General features: G+C 42.1%; 2 protein-coding genes across 5 annotated transcripts in view; one reads left to right on the forward strand and one right to left on the reverse strand.

Moving 5' to 3' along the window:
• The window catches only part of PDE6C (phosphodiesterase 6C), a 40350-nt gene extending 35698 nt beyond the window's left edge, over positions 1 to 4652 (reverse strand). For all 4 annotated transcript variants that reach the window (XM_081863946.1, XM_081863945.1, XM_081863948.1 and 1 more), the window contains exon 1: positions 4011 to 4652. In XM_081863946.1, coding sequence (XP_081720072.1) covers positions 4011 to 4490 — 480 coding nt within the window. In that variant the 5' untranslated portion in view covers positions 4491 to 4652. The remainder of the gene's footprint in view (positions 1 to 4010) is intronic.
• A 7370-nt stretch (positions 4653 to 12022) lies between these two features.
• On the forward strand, positions 12023 to 18590 carry RBP4 (retinol binding protein 4). Its single transcript, XM_081861694.1, has 6 exons — positions 12023 to 12160; positions 12433 to 12571; positions 14348 to 14484; positions 14615 to 14721; positions 17181 to 17393; positions 18422 to 18590. The coding sequence occupies exons 2-6, from the start codon at positions 12440 to 12442 to the stop codon at positions 18448 to 18450; spliced, it is 618 nt and encodes a 205-aa protein (XP_081717820.1). The 5' UTR covers positions 12023 to 12160; positions 12433 to 12439; the 3' UTR covers positions 18451 to 18590.
• Positions 18591 to 20173: the final 1583 nt, after the last annotated feature.

A 20173-nucleotide genomic window follows, 5' to 3' on the forward strand; every position in this document is an offset into this window, starting at 1 on the left:
AATGTTTACGCTATAATAAATGATGTATCTTTGCTGTTTCACATTTCATGTAACAGTCGCAATAGGAATGCATGCACTCTGTGTGTCTTTCTCTGTGTGTATAGTGAGAAATGGCAATACATTGTTTGTTTCCTTGCTTATTTATTTTTTTCTGAGCAGCGCATATTCCAGAAGGTTCCATTAGGCTATCTTCCATGCACAAACACCCTAAAACTCTTGCCCCAAATATTAACTTAAAATTCCTTAAAGTAATTTCTTAAAATGGGGAAATTACAGAGTGGTAGCCATGCTAGTCTGTTGCTACAAAAGCAGCAAAAGAATGCTGTGGTATCTGCCATATAATGCTGTGGTATCATGCCTCTGACGAGATTAGCTTTCCCTCACAAAAGTTTAGGCCTCAATATCTATGTTAGTCTTTATCAGTCTTCCTCAACCCCATGCTCTCATTATGTTTTGGACTACAACTCCCAGCCCACTCCTGGTTGGGGATGATGGGAAATGTAGTCCAAAGCATGGCATGCACCAAATTAGGGAAGGCTAGTCTTAAAGGAGCCACAAGTCTCTTTGTAAACGACAACCGAATTCAAACTGATAAAATAGTTGCAAGTTCTAAAATGACTATCTTGAAAAGGACAGAACATTTCAGGAATATTTTCCCACTGCGTTTTTTTTCTTCTTTTCAACAGGAGAAATCATTCTAGAAAAAATTAGCATAGTCTCTTGTTAACTCTGACAGAGAAGAAAATGATCGCAAGTGTGGCAACCAATATTTAAAAACATAGGCCTAGGAATGCCTCATAAATGAACTTTTACTCTTATCCTGGTACCAGTTCACACCTCTGGTTTGCTCTTAGTTTTGTTAGATAAATGAGAAGAGGAATAGGTTGTGGGTAACAGATCCAGACCTTTCAGCTGGCTTTCTGACAAGGTCAGTTGCCCTGGCAGCCTCTCACCTCTGTGGGAGCTGATGAGTAGCAAACAAAAGTGGCCCCTCAGGGAATTGCTCCTGGCTCAGAGACCACTAGTTGCAAGCTTCTCATTTGAAAGAAGAAAGAAATAAGTTGGGCAAAAGTACTGAAACTGATAGGTTGACGTATAGAATTTACTGCAGTGACAATACTGTTCTCTCCAAGGATTTCATCAATGACATTAATTAGGGTTGCCATATTCCCAAATATGGGTTTCCCCCGACATTTTGCCAATTCAGCAAAAATACGCCCAGACACCATTTTGCAGCCGGATATGCCCAGGAAAACCCAGACGTATGTTACTGCATGTAATCAAGACCATTTGCAGTACAATCTTCAACATATCTGCTCAGAAGTATGATTCAGTTCCTTGTGACTTGGCAGCTAGCATAGGAGCCAACTCCTAGGGGCTGTGGGGGCCTTGGCCCCGACAATAAAATATTTGAGGGGGCTGGGCTCCCCCACAGTTGATGGGTATTCCCATTCAAATGGTGTATCATGTGATCAATTATTCAGGGCAGGGCTTACCTGGGCCCCCGCAATATTTTTGCACCCTTGGCAGCTAGTCAGGAAACTTTTAAAGACAGCCATTTTGGAATTTGCATCCATTTTATCTGTTTGGAATTGGTTGCAGTTCATAATCCCCTACCTGGAACCTCAAAGATTTCCAAAGATGGTAATGCTATAGGGTTTTAATAATGTTTAAAGGATTTCAAGTAGAAGCACTGAGGACTCCTAATATAATTAACCACAGCAATGGATATGCTACTGATTAAAGCCCCATATTTGAAGACCTCCCTTAGGTAACTTCCCAGGGACATCAATGGGATTTCTGAGTGAGGTGTTTGCGAAGAATCTTCCCCGCCCCACTCCAGAGCAGGTTCACCATATAGGTTTCCATTTGAGTATTTGGCGCCACGTCCCGTCAAGGCTGCCCTTTGACTCTTTCATTGAACCAGTCCCCTGAATCTCACGGCTTTTTTCAGCCAGAACTCTCTGGAACTCAGTTCCGGCACCTCTCAGGCGGGCGCCATTGCTATTCTAAGAGAAGGAGGGAAGTGTTCGTGGTGAGTTCCGGCACCTCTTTTTTTAGAAAAATAGCACTGAGGAAAAAAACAGCTAGCAAAATTGTAAGGCTAAAGTACTAGTGAATGCTAGACTACACGCAGAGTTCTCAGACATGGAAGTCAAATAGAAAACCTCAAGTAATGGATAGTGGGGTTAATATTTGGCTTTACATGTTTGAGAACCACTGTGAATGAATATGAATTAACACATGAAAATCTCTATTTTCATGTTTTGATTATGTATCATAAATGATACACAAATGATACATCATAAAATGATACAGCTATCATTTTATTTTAAAATGTCAGTGACAAGCAAAACTTTCTTTTTTCCTCTTTTACGAACTTCCAGTTACTGTAAGAATATTCTAAAGAAAAAGGAAAAACTGAATGTTGCGTTAGCAAATGTAAATGACACAGAAAACACACCTAATCCCTCTCCTGCTTTATAAAGAAACTTGAGCACAATCTAGTCAAAGATAAAAATACAAAAAAAACTGTTTAGCTCCATTAATTTCAATAGGAGATATCTAACTGGGCCATGCCCCTAGGTTGATTTGTTTCTTAATTATATCCAAATATCATTGGTACCAAAATGTAGAGCATACCATATTTCAAGCAGCAACAGTCACTCATTAATATTAGAATAACAGTGCTTAGTCTAATGAGATGCACATATCCTCTGGTCCTGTCGATCTTTTCTCCTGTAATCTGCTTTATGAATTTAAAAAGATTATCCACCCAGGCCTCTGTTGATGGCAATAGGCAGTAAGTACAATATTGCTTGCCATAGAAAATGGTCCCAGTAATCAGAACCAAAATACCGAGACAGGTGCTATATGGCATGATTTCAAATTTCACAAGTATATTAGCTTTCCTACCTCAAATCTGGGTATATTTTTGGTTGTGGAAAGTAGTTTCAAAACACGTCATAATAAGCCTGTAGCCAAAGCAGTCTGATTCTATAATCGAACACAGGCCTATCTGGTATGTCCTCTCCCTACAATTATTTAATCCAGGTTACAAGGCATCAAGACAGTTCTCTTGTGCAAGGTCCATTGAAACAAATAGCAGCTGCATAAGGGCACAGCAGTGAATGGTTCCTTGGAGTTGCAATCAGCCTGTTTCCAACTGCATACCCACCAACATTTTTCCAATGAAAATAGGAACATCCTATTCTTCTGTGGGACTGTCCCTGGAAAATTGGGACACTTGAGGGGCATGCAACAGTACTGCTCTCAGTGGCGCCCAATACCTGAAACTGGATGCAGAGCCTCGTGCCTGCCCCGCCTCTGGCAGGTCTGCATCCCATTTATTTCAGTCTCTACTGAAGTCTTTGGGATTGCTCCAGATTAAAGCAGTTGAGTGGAGGTGACTACTGTAAGCTTACACAACTTGTGACCCACTAAACAGACCAATCCAAAACAGAGTTAGGCACACCTAAGTCTAACTCTGCAGAGGATCAGGCAGACAGCCCTGCGTTTCTCCCTCTTAAGGTATTTTAAGGTGGTTATTCCTGAGAGATTGAAAACTCTCTATACTTTTCACACATGTGGCTCAAATCAGCTCTGAATCTCTCCCTCACTATCTATGTGAATGCCACTGTTTGGATGTTCAACTCCCAAGTTTGCATTTACTTTCTTAACACACAGGGTAAATACAGGATTGGGAAATTTGTTAATTGACTGAAAGCTTCCCCCCTCCGCATTTCCAACAATATGTCTAGATATGGGTTTGGCTCTTGAAGGAATGGTCCTGTAATTCCTTCGTTCCATTTGCCCCGTAAACTATAAACTGGGGTGGCCAATGTGGTATCATCCATACATTTTGTACCACAACCTCAGCCAGAGTGTCAGGGAAGCTAGGAGTTGTAGTCTGACAGTGTCTGGAGGGCACAATGTTGACTAGCCTTTCACTTAAAGGGGAGCGGGGAGAGGTTACCCTACACCAAACCCAGAAAAGCTTTCTCACTTACCTTTTTTACATCTGGTATGTTAAATACCTTCTTGGTATGAGCAACCCACCCAACTATCCCAATGTCCAGAGGAAAAACGACTTCTTTCTCAGGAGGCACCAGATTGCTCTCATATTTGGAAGTAGGAGTGACATCCATGAGCCTGCTAGCCACTTCTGGAATACCATTGCGGGAACGTTGAATAAACATACTACACCGGTCAGCTGCCAGCAACTGTGCCAACCTTTGCAGGATTTTGTGCACTATCTTTTCCACAGAGCTGGCTTCTTCCTGCATTTCCATCATCAGCTCAAAAAGCACCTGACATTCCTCCAGCTTTGTCATTTCCTTGAAGGAGATTCCATCCTTTATGTCCCCAGGATTGACTTTGAAGACGCTTCCCACTACTTCCGCACGCAGTTTTTTGTCGTAATACTCCTTGGCAAACTGTGGGTTGTTCTCCAGATATTTCTCAACATCATCTTTACTTATCTCACCCATTTTTCCTCGGTAGCTTTTTCGTCGCTTCACACCTCCATCACCATCAAAGCAGCAGCAATCACAGCCAAAAGTCGAACTTTGCTTCTAAGGGGAAAATGGTAGATTGCACATTCTGTATGGAATATAGGCATAGGCTATAGACCTGTAGCCTTGCTCTGTGGCTTTCCAACCTTCTGAAATCCTTAAGATTTGACAGCAGTCCGCTGGCTTAGTGTCTTCTTAGTGAAGGATCCAGGAGACTGCTAATTAAAGAGATGTCAGGACACTAAACCCTTGAGCACTCTTAGCTCATAAATCCAAAGGGAGACATTTTGGAGTGATAAACTAAACCAACTGTTCCTAGGTTGTGCAACGGTGTAAAAAAAAAAAGTGCATGTAAGTGGGTGCCCATATATTCTCGCTTGTATTTTATGCTCTTTATTTCTTTAATGGATTAGAAATTTCCTTTGGCGTACAGTGTGGGAAATACTTAAGCCTCTCTCCCTCCCCACAGGTATGCAAATAAGTACTTCACATGCCCACACGTGCACTCCTGTGCACATGCACAGACACTCTTCAGTATAAATGATACTTGTACCTTGGATACACGAAACACACCAGGAAGCCAGTCATTGTATGGGAAAGCTTTCTCTTGCTAGGAAACTGGGTAGTTCTGGAAACAATAACTGCAGTAGTACAAATGTATAGAATGGAACAAACGTTAAAAGTATTTACACAAAGGTGGGATGATTTAACTCAGTGAACCTGAATGTCCAAGACAGCTAAGTAAAATGCTTTAGGCTGCAATCCTAAAATTAATGGCCATGACTAATTTAGACCCATTGATTTTAGTGGCTGTACTCTGAGTGTAACTTAGGAATACAAGCCATTGAACTTAATAATTTCCCTTCAGACAAGGCATGCAAAGGAGTGGGCTGTACAGTTTGTTTTAGTATAGGAAGAAGTGAGCCAAAAGAGTTTTGAATCACAAGATAGATTTTAATTGATAATTCTGTAAAAGAAATAACAAACTCTAATTCTCTTCTCTTTTTTAATGGCCAAAATCTTTTAAGGAAAAAACTTCCCATTGGTTCAAACAATCATGAGATAATTTCCGACCTTAATCCTTGCCTAAGTATTATTAGTAAATATTTATGATGCTTTAAAAAGAGTCTTCTTTTTATTAAAATGCATTGTATTATTAGGCAAGAACTGACTAAAGAAATCATAAAATGAACTCTTAATAAACTGCTTCACATACAATATAGTCGTAATCATAACAATAACTTTTGTGTGCTAACCCTGATGATAATTTTATCACATAATTATGTATAGTGGGTGGAATTCATTGCTGCACTATGTTGAACATTCAAACTGCACAAGCACATCAAGTTGCCAGACAGAACAATCCCCCTTTCCTCTCACCCCATGTGCTGGTCTGGGGCTTCCCCTACCCACCCACCCCAGCCAATTTCAGGAGGGGGAAAGAAGATTGGGGAGCCCTGTTGTGCAAGCAGACACCTTGCACAAAGCATCAGTTGAGAGGGTTTGTCAGGTGAATCCCACCCCATGAAAGTAATATAGACATCTAAATTTATTTCAGTACATTTTTTTAGTCTGGCCGTTTATGATATATATATATTTTTTTAAAAAAACCAAAATTATTTTCCACAGAGGAAAGCAATGGTCTTTGTACATTTGATCCTGTCTCACATTAATAAAAGCTTATTAGATAAACTCTATTTATTTATCAAACTTAAGCAGGTGGGAGAGGCAAATTCCTAAGCCCTGGTGGCTTCCTCTGGCATCAAGGGTACACAGTACCAGAACCTTAAAAAAGAAAAAGGTCTGGTTTTGGCCCAGTTCTGTTAAGATCATCTTGAATCCCAATTCTGTCTTTTGGAGCATTGGCTACCCCTCCCAGTTTGGTGTTATCTGCAAATCTGATGAGCATCCCCCCAATGCCTTAATCCAAGTCATTTATAAAGATGTTGAACATCAACGGGCCCAGGACAGAACCCTGCAGCATCCCACTTGTCATTTTTTTACAAGGTGAAGAGGAGCCATTAGTGAGCACTCTGTATCTGATCGATCAACAAGCTACAAATCCACCCAACAGTTACATTGCTCAAACTTGTTATATAAATAAAATAAGCATGAGTGGAGATCAAATATTTCAGTAACACATGTTTTTAAGTGTACAATTTAATCTCACTTTGAGTATACAGGTATTTGTTTTCAAAAGAAGAAGCTAGTTTTAAAAGCTTGATTCTGTTTTCCATATAAATGCTTTTGGAGTTTATGATTGTGGTGAACTAAGAGTATTTTTCTTTATTGTGTTGCTATTTCAAAATAATATTGATATACACATGTCTTGTTCTTTTAACATGCATGACATATTGTTGACGCTTGCAGTTACAACAGCAAACGCAACTATATATGGAATGCTTCTTAGCCATACGCCATCTTTGAGCTCCTACAGTACATGGAAACTCCTAAGAAGGATAACTGACAGACATGTGGCTATTCAAAATAGATTCAAGTAGCATGTAAATGCCAAAGGTATTTATAAGGTTCCACTTGTTCAGCCTAGTGTTTACATCTGAGTGTAGTCATGGCAACAGGAGTTCATTCCTCAAGATGTGGCTCATTCTTCAAGATTTTCAAAAGAAATTAAGAGTTTGTGGACTGTACCAAAAAGGGATGAAGCGGTCTATCTTCTTCTACTTCTTCTTCTTTGTTTGTTTGTTTCAGTTTCTCATTTTACCAATATAAAATTTAGTTCTCCACATTTCTGCAGCAATTTAATTTTTTTAATCCTTCAAAGAAATTCCATATGAAAAATCAGTGTTTCGCTTTCAGTTGTGTTTTGGCTGTGTTTCAGTTTGGTTTGAAAAATGTGAATTATTATTATTACTGTATTTATTTATTAAATTTATATATTATAGGTCTATTAGGCGAGTTTGTCTTAAATGGGACTTGAATCAAATTTCTCCTCCATCCCTCGTTCTAGCCTACCACCAAATCATAAAAGTATAAACAGAAAAGTCATGGGCTCCAATCCTTCATACAGGTAGGCTGTTTCAATTCCAATTTACTTCTCTGTAATGGGCCATGATCTCTCTCTGTCACACACAGAACATTCTTAACATCCTGCAAGTTATGACAAAGAAATCAGAAATTCATAGCTGTTAACATTCATTTCAAAAGAAATAACCCAAGGAAGGGAGGAAGCATCCTTTCTCTCAGCCGATATATGATAACATGAAAAACATTGTTCTTGGCTCTTGAACAAATGGTTGGGTTAAACCCGAGGTAACCCTGTAACCAAAGGAGGGTGGGTCAGTCAGCTTGTGCCCTCCTTTTTGGCCCAGCTGAAGCTAGAGCACATGTACAAAGCCTTTTATATCTGGAGGATTTCCCAGTACAGGGCTTAAACTACTGAAGCAGGGAGTCTAGCAATTATTTTATCCCGTCATTCCTCAGAGGAGCTCAGGGCAGCATATATCTTACAGCCTCTTTTTTAATCGCATATCACGCCTGTGAAGTGGCTTAGGCTGAGAAATAGTGGCTGAGTTCAGGGGTCAGCAAACTTTTCCAGCAGGGGGCCGGTCCACTGTCCCTCAGACCTTGGTGGGGGGCAAATAATCCAGAGATGCATTTTAAATAAAAGGACACATTCTACTCATGTAAAAACACACTGATTCCTGGACCGTCCACGGGCTGGATTTAGAAGGCGATTGGGCCGGATTCGGCCCCCGGGCCTTAGTTTTCCTACCCATGGTTTACACACACAACAGGAGAAGCATCCAATAAAAAAGACAAAAAACGAAAACAAAACCAATCTTGAAATGCTGGAGAAAAGGTATGTTTCACGCAGTGCTTTTCTGCTTGCACTTCACAGCGATCTCTCAGCCCATCCCAACCTCGTTTCACATCAACACAGCTTAATTTGTTTGTCTTTGTGCACACTCAAAGGAGCATTATCAGAGCATGGTATTTTTACTCTGTGCAAAGGTGTTCACATCTTGACTACAGCATACCCTCCAACATGTTGAGTTCCCCAAACCAGGATGTGTGTCTTCCCAGCCATGCTCCCACACATGTCACGTGACCCACATGAGATTGCTATCCCCCCCAAAGGGCGAGATCTCGGCACGAAATCGGGTAAGATTGCAGTGCCCAAAATGGCTGCAGTGCTTTTGCAGGGGAAAATTGGATGTCCTGGTTTTTCCAGGACACATGGGGGTTATGAATTAGGAATAGAAGAATTAGGAATAGCTTAAGGCAGAGGTTTTCAACCTTTTTGGGTCCATGGCTCCCTTGTCCAACTACATTCTTTCTGTGGTACCTCTGTGGGGCTCAGGAACCCAGTTATGCCACCCTTTGCTTGCAGAGCCCCTCACCCTTTGGAGAGTGTTCCCTCATCCGCATCTCTTCTCCCCTCTCCTTAAGAGTCCTTTGGACAGCTGCAGCTGCTGGTCCTGGTCTCTGAGCTGCCCCAAAGAAAGGTGCCTCCTCACACTGCCCCACAGGGGCCTGGGAAGCACCCCCTGGCCAGCCCCAGAGGCACCATTCACCTGAGCAGCTTGAAGCCAGGCCTGCTGCAACAAAGTGCTGTGCAATCCTTTGGGAGGCAAAGACAAAAGAGGGCATCAGAGGAAGGTAGGGAAGGAAAGAGGAACAGAGGCCAGTGTTGCCCACGGCACCCCTGACTATCATTCAAGGCACCCCAGGGTGCCACGGCACACTAGTCGAAAACCAGTAGCGTCAGGACTCCAATGGGTGCAAAGGTGGTTTGAGAAACAATGCACCAGACAGGAGTATTTTATAGAAAGTACAGGATCCATATGCATTTTGGATAATGTTATGTGAACACGGATTAAAAACCCAGCATTGGAAACACAATGAGTGCACAGTAAGCAGGAGTGTGAACACTAGCCAAGTCGTATCAAACTTGTTTCAACCAATCGCCGTTAAAGCAGTTCATCCAGGTCCAGTCAAGATGGCATGCTGCCGTTATTTTAAAAAAATAAGCAAAACCTTCTGGACTCTTCTGTGTGGCTGCCCTGGAGGAGGAGACTGGGCCAAGGTCACAGTGCGTTTTGTAACCAAATGGAGTTTGAACTCATTCAAACTCCACCATCCGCCATTCCACACTTGCTGCACATCCCTCTTTGGATCCCATCACACTATTTGAAACTGAGTCCTTATGAAAACAGGATAAACAGGCCAAACTGGATGTGACAGGCCAAACTGGATGTGACACTTAAACAGGCCAAACTGGATGTGACACTTCCATGTCTATTTCCTCACTTTAACCAAGATCTCGGCAGCATATGAGTTAAGTGGAGTATTGGGGACGGAACAGCTTCGCCTTTTTTACCCCTTTACCATTTGCTCTCCTAACAGAGATTCAGCAAACGCCTTCTATTTTAACCTTTAAACAGCTGCTGAACACTTTTCTTTGCCACTTGGCTTATGCAGGCCATTAGGAAAATATTTTCCTGTAATAACAAATGATCTCTGCTTGTAAATTTTTGCAGGGTTCTCATTGTGTATACATATGGTTGTTGCAAACCATCTTGATTTTTTTATTACCGTATATGGTGATATATAAATATTTTTATAATAAAATAAAATCACCCCTGGTTGCTTTTTTTACCTGTACAGTAGTACCTCAGGTTAAGTACTTAATTTGTTCCGGAGGTCCATTCTTAACCTGAAACTGTTCTTAACCTGAAGCACCACTTTAGCTAATGGTGCCTCCTGCTGCCACCGCGCCTCCGGAGCACAATTTCTGTTCTCATCCTGAAGCAAAGTTCTTAACCTGAAGCACTATTTCTGGGTTAGTGGAGTCTGTAACCTGAAGCGTATGTAACCTGAAGCATATGTAACCCGAGGTACCACTGTATGTGTTAGATATGAGGACTCATCTAGTTTGGGCCTGATTGGTTCTGTCATCCTGTCCTACTCCAGATTACATAGCTGGAAAATGTTTAACAGGATTCCTCTAATGCTTCTTGAGATGTTGAAACTACAGAACAAATATTGACCAGCGACGCAACACCATGTGCTCAAAGAGGAGGAAAATAAACATTTTATATAACAATAAAAGAAGCTCAACAACAAGGGGGGGGGGACATGAATTCTAAGGATCCTGATACTTACATTGCAGGGAGTTGGACTAGGTGACCCTCATGGTCCCTTCCAAATTTACAATTCTATGTTTCTATGAAATGTGATTCACACAGAAAACAACCGCAACATCGTACCCCATGGCCATAATCACTGGGTATATACACTTCGTTATGTTCTTCATGTGTCTGGAAATCAAAAGCAAAGCCAACTTGTTAATCTCTGTATTAATGGTTCTACACATTAAAGCCTGACAACATTACTTTCTTCACACATCTAACAAATCAATTCGAAAATAAAACCCTCCTCTTCTACGGTGCCCTCACCCTGTATGAGATGTCGTCGTCATTTTACCACATCAGGACTCTCCTATCACATTGCCACCTCATTCTTCTTCATGGGAATTCTGACCACAGTACTGGGTTTGAATGCGAAAGACTCCATTGAAAAACATTTTCAGGGTTGTCACACATTAATACTCCACAGTTCATCTCAACCTCAGTGAAGGAGGGGAAACATTCATACCATTGCGGACAAAGATTATAGAGCTGTTCACACAAAGGACCTCATCAACATGTTAGTGGCAGTGAGGCTGTACCTCCTAGCCATGCCCCCTGAATGTTGAAGCACCTGCTAGCATGCAAAAATATACAGATATCCCCTTATAGCAACTTCTCTGCCTGAATAGGAACCTACCTAATCACTTAAGTGGAGGAGCCTTCCTTCGTTCCAGACTCAGAGAAAAACTTTACAAAAGATTGTCAATATCACTCTTGGTTAATGTGGAGACCAATGTGGACTAACAAGCTAGCGGGCTCTAATGGTGAAGCTAATAAATTACAAACCATGAAACCCTGTTGTACTAAACCATTGTTTAAGGTGATGCTCTCCAACATTACAGATGAAAATAGGGGCATTCTAAATGCTTTAGAATGAAATGCCCCTGTTTTCATGAGGTATAGCGGCAAGTAATTTTCTTAACAATATGGGCGCTATGTATTGTATAATGGAAAGAAGAACACACTTCTTTCCCCTCATATAGTCTTCCTTGTTAGCATTTCTTGTCTTGTTGGCATCTTCTCCTCTAGGAGCCTCAAGTTGATCTTGCTGTGTCCCTCCTGCCTCCTTGGTCCCCCCCCTTTTCTTCTTCTAGGTTCTGTTTCTGCAAACTAGAGAAGCATTGTCTGGTCTGAAACCCAGGGTGGATCATGCGTTTGCAACATCCCCTGCGCAGCCAGTGAGCAGGATCAAAGATCACTGCAGCTCCATCGGCCTCCCGTTGCAGAGTTAAGCAAGAGTGTTGTGAAAACAGCTTGACCAGCAGTGGGAATCGATCAAGCTCTCATGTGGCTCATCACCTCCCCCTAACAATATTGATCTTTTGCCTGCTGGGTTTACAAAAGAACTGCTCCCCGCTCCTCCTCCCTACCCAGAGCTATAAAACATGCATCCAGCCTTGCCTCTCGTACATTGTAGGTTTGGCTCTTTGGATCTGTGCTGCTCCTTGACAGACGGACATATCCTCTTCAGTGGCTTTTCAACCCCACTGTCTGGTGATTATGGCTCTGTTATTACTGAAAGAAGGAAGGCCCCGTCCTTCCCTGCACACAGAGGACTTTTTAAAAAAGGGTGGGGGCTTCTTAGGATCTTGGAGGTGGTATTTATGAAGCTGTCTCCAGCTTCCCCCAAAGCATCTGCCATCCATTCTACTGATGTAGAATAGAATGTCCCTATTTCCTGAGGAATGTTGGGGCTGTGTGTGTGTTGGGTGCTTTCCTTTCTTCTCTGTGTCAAATTGCATGTTCTGTTTGTTGCTGGTGCGTAGGAGCAAGATGGTTCACCTGAGAGGAGTCCTTGCCTGGTTGGTGCTTGTGGCCCTGGCGCTGTTGGACACCAGATGCCAAGCACAGCGCGACTGTCGAGTGAGCAGCTTCAAAGTCCAGGAAAACTTTGACAAGTACCGAGTAGGTCTTTTCAGTCTGCTTTTCTTCTTTTATGCTACTTGACATGTAAGATACTGCCTGTGTTGGCTTGTAAATTATCTGCACTTGAGTTCCAGTCACTTAAATATAATCAAAACAGAGTTGCTTCACTTAGAATTATCATTTTAATTATTTTGTAATGATTACAGAGAAAGGAACGCCAGCTCTTCAGCAAGGGAGCAAGTTGCGTATACAGACAACATACATTTAAAGCATATTTCTAACACATTCTACGCCCTGCCCCTGAGAATCCAGGGCAGTGTTTTACCCCTCACAGAGCAACAGTTCATAGCACCCTTAACAAACTGTAGTTCCCAGGATTCTTTGGGGGATATGCTTTTAATGTATGGGGTGTACACAGCCAAGGACAGGATGAAATGCACCAGAGTAGGATTCTTGTATAAGCAAAGACTTGGGATTATGCTTACATTCTTTAGTATTGGATTCCTCTCCCTACCCCCACCCCCCAAAAAAGGTAATTGAGTAGATCAGTGTAGTGGATTTTCTAAAAACAGCAAAGTTCATTCTATAAAGCTAGGTGACTACATTTATTATCTCCTATATTAGAGAAAGCAGAAATACTATTTTGATTCCTGTTTCCCACATTTCCTGATGGGCTGCCTGACTTGCGTTTATTTTTAAACCACAGTTGCACTATAAAGCTGGATGCTGCTGGTGTTAATTTTCAGTCTGAAATATAACTAAGCCTAAGCAGATATAACAACCAGAGATACTGTTTGCCTGTTTACTTTTAGTGAATTTCAAAAAGGATAGTTTTGTGAATCTCTTGCAGAAGTCTCTTTGCTGATTTGACTGTAGCATGTTTTAATTTCTAGCACCCAATAACCTGATTTTAGCTCATTTCAATGGTGGTAGTAATAGTAGTAGTAGTAGTAATGCTTTAAAATACATTATAAAATAGGGGTGGGTGGGGCATCTCAGGTATGGGGCCCAAATGACCCGCAGGAAGAAAGGCTTTTCCTATGGGAACGTACAGAATTCAGCTCTTGGAGGGCTCTAAATGTGTGGGTCAAGTTACGCTATGGATTTCTACATAGAGCTTGCATCATAGTAAATAAAAGAATTGGTTTTGGATATTTTACGTATGACGGTACAAACTACTCCCTTAGAATTTTCCTTAAGTTTCTTATCAAAACTGTTGGCTTTCCTCAGAATTCCTTGAATGTTTCTTCCATCAAGTTGAAGCTGAGAAAAATTTGCTGAGAATTCAGACAATTTTTCTAGCTAGCCTTATTGAAATTCTTCAGGTGTTTCAGCTGAAATGTCTCAAGCTGCTCCCCTTTGCTGCTGATTTTATTTCGGCAAAAATTTTGGGCGGCAACCTGCATCTGGGAGAAGCCAGCAGCTGTGGCTACAATCGGTCAGAACCGCACAAGCCGTTTTGGCTTCCTAAGGTGGACAAAATGGTGGCCCACCATTTTATGTACAGAAGCTGTGGGCTGGCAGTTGTGTTTTGCTTCCTTTAAACCTGATGGCAGCCAGCTAGTTTTGTGAGTGCATGGGAGGCTATGTGGTACACCCAGTTCCAATCTCCCTCAGAGGAGAATGTCTAGGGGGCTCGGGAGGAATGGTTAATGGTGCTGCCAGAATATCTGTGGCTTAGGCAATTTCCTCCCTCTGTCTAATGATATGGCCAGTCCTGAAGCCCGTTTGAGATGCATCTCCTTGCCTTGTACTACATCCCCTAAGCTCATCCTCTAAGCACCTCTGACAAGACCTTTTCTGCTCCTACTGCAGTATGCTGGCTTCTGGTATGCCGTGGCCAAGAAAGACCCCGAGGGACTGTTCCTTCAGGACAATATTGTAGCCCAGTTCTTTGTCGATGAGGCTGGGCATATGACTGCTAAAGCCCAGGGCAGAGTTGTGCTCTTCAAGTAAGTCTGTTTCTTTTTCCACTGCTTCCCCACAGGCTCCAAATCCCTTTCTCCATTTTGTAAGCCCAAGCACACCCCTAAGCTCAGAATCCCAAGGCTTAACTCTATATCCATTGCTCCTTCTTTTCAGTCAGTTGGAAATATGCCCTGTCATGACGGGTATCTTCACGGAGACTGAGGATCCTGCCAAGTTCAGGATGAAATATTTTGGGATGGCAAGCTATCTCCAGAAGGGAAGTGAGTATCAGTTCTTTTTAGCATGCTGTATATTATTTGCGTTGCTTGTTTTCTGCTGATTGGTGTAACAAGTCCAAAGCTGACTAGTAAGGCTACCATTTGCAGAATTGTGTCAACCTACACGATATATGATGCTGAAGGGAAAAAATTGGAAAGGAACCAGAACACACAATGTTTGATGTTGTGGGAGAGTGGATGCATAGAGTGGCCATGTCTCCTACTTTACAGATGACAGTCCTCTGTGTTGAAGGGCTATCAGAGGATGCTTCTCTGTTTGAAGGCGTCTCCAATGGGAGGACTACTAAGCCCAAGTCTAGCCTAAAGATAAGGAACTATAAAAAGTGACAGCAGGAGCCTTGAAGTTGCCCATCAACAGTTAGAAACACGGGGTGAGCAGCCACACAAGTTATCTGGTTTCTTTCCCCACTATAGTGAGATATATTGCATTCCTGTTTAAATTCTAGTAATTATTCCTAAAATTCCATCTGTACAAACAAGTTACCATATGCAAAATTGGCATCCTTTTTTGTAGTTATGCAAATCCTCTCTTTTTTCTCTTTTTTTGGCAGTGCATAACTTGCTACCCTAAGCATGCACCAGTAACAAAAAGTACATATAACTAAACATTATTTGCTGATAGTACATGCAGATGTAGAGCCATCTGAAGACATATTGCAGATTTTTCTGGTCTGTTGAGAAGGAGTGAAATCGACCTGTTCTTGACAGCAGTGGCAATTGTGGCCTGGCACAGCCATGGGAGAGCAAGTCGTGGGAGGGGGTGAAGGATTCTTGCCTGCGCAGCCAGCTGACGTCACCATTGGTCTCAGCCAGTTGCGGGGGGCCGACAGGATTCCCCCCTTCTTTACTTCAACCTTCAACAAGTATTCTACCTTTGCCCTGCCACGAAATCAAAGCATGCAGCTTCCTGAGGACTCAGAGTCCAAAAGGCCATTGTCCTTATCTATGTCCTTATGTGAAATACCAACTCTCAGCATTCCCTTTATTGAATGTTTTCAAATGTTGGCTCTGCAAGATGACCCTGTGAAGGCTTCTCCAGTTGGCCTGTTTGTTAAGCATTCGCCATGACTTGCTTGCACAATGGTTATTGACTGGATATAAATTATTCTGATTTGTGGGAGATTTATACAGCAGTGAGTATTCGTCCTGTTTGCTTGTGTGGGGTTTATAGGTCTTCTCATTAAATCATTCCACACTTTTTGATGCATTTTCCTGTCACTTTCCAAACTGCAAAAAGCCACTTTCAATTTTTAAAGTGGATTGGCTGTGCTAGGGCAACAGAATGCTTTGATCCGTTTTAATTACACAAACATAATTTTCCCAGCGTGCACTTGAAACCTTTTCACAAAATTCTGATAGTCTGGAGGCACCTTGACAGAAGAATCTGCTAAAATGTAGCTACCTTTTCTGACATTTTGACAGCTTTGAAGATCAAGTAAAATACATTTGTTTTCAAACCCAGATTTATCCCCATTCATTTTTCCCTTTTACTTTTCCAGTCTGTTTATTATTCTATCCTGTCCTTCTTCCCAAATTTGCTGAACCCAAGGGTCTGATCCAACCCCCTGCAATGCAGGAATCTCAGCAAGATCATACACAACAGATGGCCATCCAACCTCTGCTTAAGAACCTCCATGGAAGGGGAGTTCACCACCTCCCGTGGGAGTCTATTCCACTGACAAGCAGCAATACATACTTTACATATGCGCTTTATATTTGCTTGTGCATTTTACATTTCTACCTTCCTTCTGAAAAGATTAATCTTCATATTGGAAAATGGTCACACATGTACTATACATTTAAAACACTCTTGTTCTACTTCAACAGTCATGGCTTTCCCTCAAAGAATGGCACCTGTATTTTGTTGAGGAGATCCCAACAAAGCTTAGTACCCTTTAACAAACTACAATTCCCAGGATTCTTGAGAGGAAGCTATGACTCTTAACGTAGTAAAAGGTAAAGGGACCCCTGACCATTAGGTCCAGTCATGGCCGACTCTGGGGTTGTGGCGCTCATCTCACTTTATTGGCCGAGGGAGCCGGTGTACAGCTTCCGGGTCATGTGGCCAGCATGACTAAGCCACTTCTGGCGAACCAGAGCAGCGCACAAAAACCCCGTTTACCTTCCCCCTGGAGTGGTACCTATTTATCTACTTGGACTTTGACGTCTTGCGAGTTCTTGCGAGTTTGTTTCCTTTTCCTTAAAGCTGCTAAGCCGTTAATAGCCGCTAAGCCGCTAATAGCCGTGCTTCGCAAGACGAAAAAACCGCAAGACGAAGAGACTCGCGGAACGGATTAATTTCGTCTTGCGAGGCACCACTGTACATTGACTGATCCGCATTCCATGTAAAACAAATCATGGTTTAATGCAAAATGTTTGAAGTGCACAGTGGTGGCACAATGGTACTGAGTTTTCTTAATTGTTTTTATGGCTTCTTCCAGATGACGATCACTGGGTAGTGGCCACAGATTATGACACCTATGCTCTACACTACTCTTGCCGTCAGCTGAATGAGGATGGCACTTGCGCCGACAGCTACTCCTTTGTGTTTTCCCGCGACGCCAATGGACTACGTCCAGAAGCACAAAGAATCGTCAGGCAAAAGCAGACAGAGCTCTGCTTAGACAGACAGTACAGGGTTATTGTTCATAACGGTAAGAAACATTTCAGTAGAATTTTACCAAAGGGTGGGTGGGCAAAAGTACTGTTGGTAATTCCTGTGCTGCTATGAAACTGTTTGAATGCCCAGGCACAGTAAGCCTGAGGTCACCTGGGAGCTGGAGGGGTGTGAGAAGCAGAAATGAAGACATGACAACTTTGGGGGATCAAAATGGCCACTACCCTTATTGTTGGCATAGGCATCGGGTACCCATCTTGAACCAACCCGCCTGTTGGCTGGTTGATTATTCCATCGGGGTCCTCTGGTTTGTTTTTGAGGGGGCCAGACTCCTTCAATGTTCAGAGGGCTGCACATGTGATCCCAGGAGGTCATGTTGGGCCCCCACAATTTAATGGAGAAGCTGGTGCCTCTGCCAGGTGATAAGGATCACAAACACACAGACCCATGACATGGATTTATTCTAGGCAATCCCTCCAGGGTGCTATTTTGGAAGTACTATAGCCTGTCCCATCAATTTCCAGTTTGTACAAAAGCCTGTACACCAGAAAACAGGCTATTTATTCATTATTACATTTACATTCCAACCTTTCATCAGCAACAGTTCCCATCACCCCTGACCTTTGGCTATGCTTGCTGTGGCTGATGGGAGTTTTAGTTTAGCATAATTTGGTGGGAGAAAGGTTCCCTGCACATGATCTAGAACTTGTATTCTCTGACCCACGAGCCAATCTTGACACATCAGGGGGTCCAATTTGGCCTGTGAGCTCATTTCCCCCCAAACCATGCCATGGCATGACATGGGCTGACAGGGGGGAGGACAAAGTTTAATCTTCCATTGGCTGTAGAATACTGTCAAATTGAGATTTGCTAATTCTGATTTGAGACCAAGGAATAAGGGTAATAGGTAATATACTTCATTGTGGCAAGAGTTGAACTGATACACATGCCAGACTAATTTCACAAATTAGCTCTAGTTGCATATTATTATGTTAACACCTTGCCTCTATTTTGTAATGTCGGCTTAGACATTTTAACAGCTTTTCTTTTTCTTTTCCGTTTTAGGATACTGCTCTGAGGAAAACGCTCAGTAGTTGCACAGTTTGAAAAACTAATTGTTTTGTAGGAAAGTCCTTCAAGCAGATTCTTTTCGATTTTGAGTCTATTTATCTGAACTGTACCATTTACCCTGCCAGTATGTGGAATTTAATAAACCTGAGATTAGTGAATTACATTTTATTTGTGTTGCAAACACATGCTCATGAATTTAACATCTGTAATTAGCATGTTGCGCCAGCTAAACATTCTTTTATGCAAGTGCTTATAATTATAAATCCATATTGTAGTAACTAATTTCATATCATTTTGATGATGATGATGATTTTTGGTCACCACAAGCTTCCCCCCCCCCAAAGTTGGCAATCCTAGTACATTATTTCAATTTTTTAAAAAATACAAAGTATCTATTTTGTTTACTTTCTGAACAAGAATACTTTATTCGTTATTTAAAACTTTTATTCCCAGAAACAATGGCTTGACATTTTGCACCTGATCCACAAATGCTGTTGTGTTGATACATTCCAATCCATCACCATTCCAGAGACAGCATACCTGGAGAGTTCATGTAACACTCCCATGCCAATGGCTGAAGGACAATGTTCTGTGCTGACACAGCACCAAACTAGCACTGACCAAGGTTGCAAGTTGTGACATCCATGATTGCTGCAACTGCCAATTGGCTTGGAGCCTTTGTGATAGCACCAAGTCAGGAGCTATGAGTCCATTTCTTCCATGACCAGGTTGGTGACCATGGCAACCAAAGGGCCAGGATGCAAAGGCCTCATTAAATATGGTGGAACTTTCAAATAAACTGCATTGGGGTCATCACAGATTATCGCAGTCGTGCTTTCAGTAGGACCACACCAGTTTAAGCAGTATGAATTTGCCCCGAAGGAAGGTGTAGCTAAGCTGAGAAACACCTCTACTCTGAAAGAGGTTTATGTCATACAAACTGACATCCTCACTACGGATTCCACGCTGAGGTTGGTGCCATCTAAAATTAAATACTTTACTATTTCAGTAATTGCATTGACATCCCTCTTTTCCTCCGAAGGGTTCAAGGCAGCATACAAGATGAATCCCTCCCAAATTTTATCCTCACAACAGCCCTGTGAGGAAGGTTAAGCTGAAAGAATGGCCACTCAATATCACCCAGTGAGTTTCATAGGTGAGTGGGGGATTTGAACTTTGTCTCCTTTGTTCTAGTCCAACACTCTAGCCCTGACCTCCCCAACCTGGTGCCCTTCTGATGTTCTGGACTACATATCCCATCAACCCCAGCCTGCACAGCCAATGAATGAAACCACAGACTAGCTTTTTAAACTGCAACTTGATTAAAACTCCATAGGTTTGCCAGAAGCTGTGTAAAATAACTTTTGGCGCAGGTTGCCACCTTCAGCCATCAACTGTCCCTCCTGCTTCATGAGCTCATAGAATTGTAAAAGGGACTCTGAGCATCATCTAGTCCAACCCCCTACAGTGCAGGAATATGCACTTGTCCTCCACAGGGATCAAACCTCTGACCTTAGCATTATCAGCACCACACTCCAACCAACTGAGCTAGAGAAAGGTTGGGGGGGATAAACTCACATTACCATGAAATATATATATATATATATTATTTTACTGTATTTCTTATTGGACTAACGACCAAGTTGTTTGTTTTTTCAAAGAGCATGCTGTAATGCTCAAAATCGTATCTAAAGCCTCCAAGGAAGCAAACTGATTTTTTATTCTGGGTGGGGCTTTGTTTTCGGT

This window comes from Podarcis erhardii, assembly GCF_964252035.2.
Source record: "Podarcis erhardii genome assembly, chromosome: 5".
In the NCBI taxonomy this organism is placed as follows: domain Eukaryota; kingdom Metazoa; phylum Chordata; class Lepidosauria; order Squamata; family Lacertidae; genus Podarcis; species Podarcis erhardii.

What these genes read in the sequence shown, in the direction of transcription:
- RBP4 (XM_081861694.1), top strand. Translation starts at nt 12,440, where the DNA reads ATGGTTCACCTGAGAGGAGTCCTTGCCTGGTTGGTGCTTGTGGCCCTG. An exon ending in GGCAGAGTTGTGCTCTTCAA is followed by an intron (nt 14,485 to 14,614) that starts GTAAGTCTGTTT and finishes CCTTCTTTTCAG; the next exon opens with TCAGTTGGAAATATGCCCTG. An exon ending in CAGGGTTATTGTTCATAACG is followed by an intron (nt 17,394 to 18,421) that starts GTAAGAAACATT and finishes TTTCCGTTTTAG; the next exon opens with GATACTGCTCTGAGGAAAAC.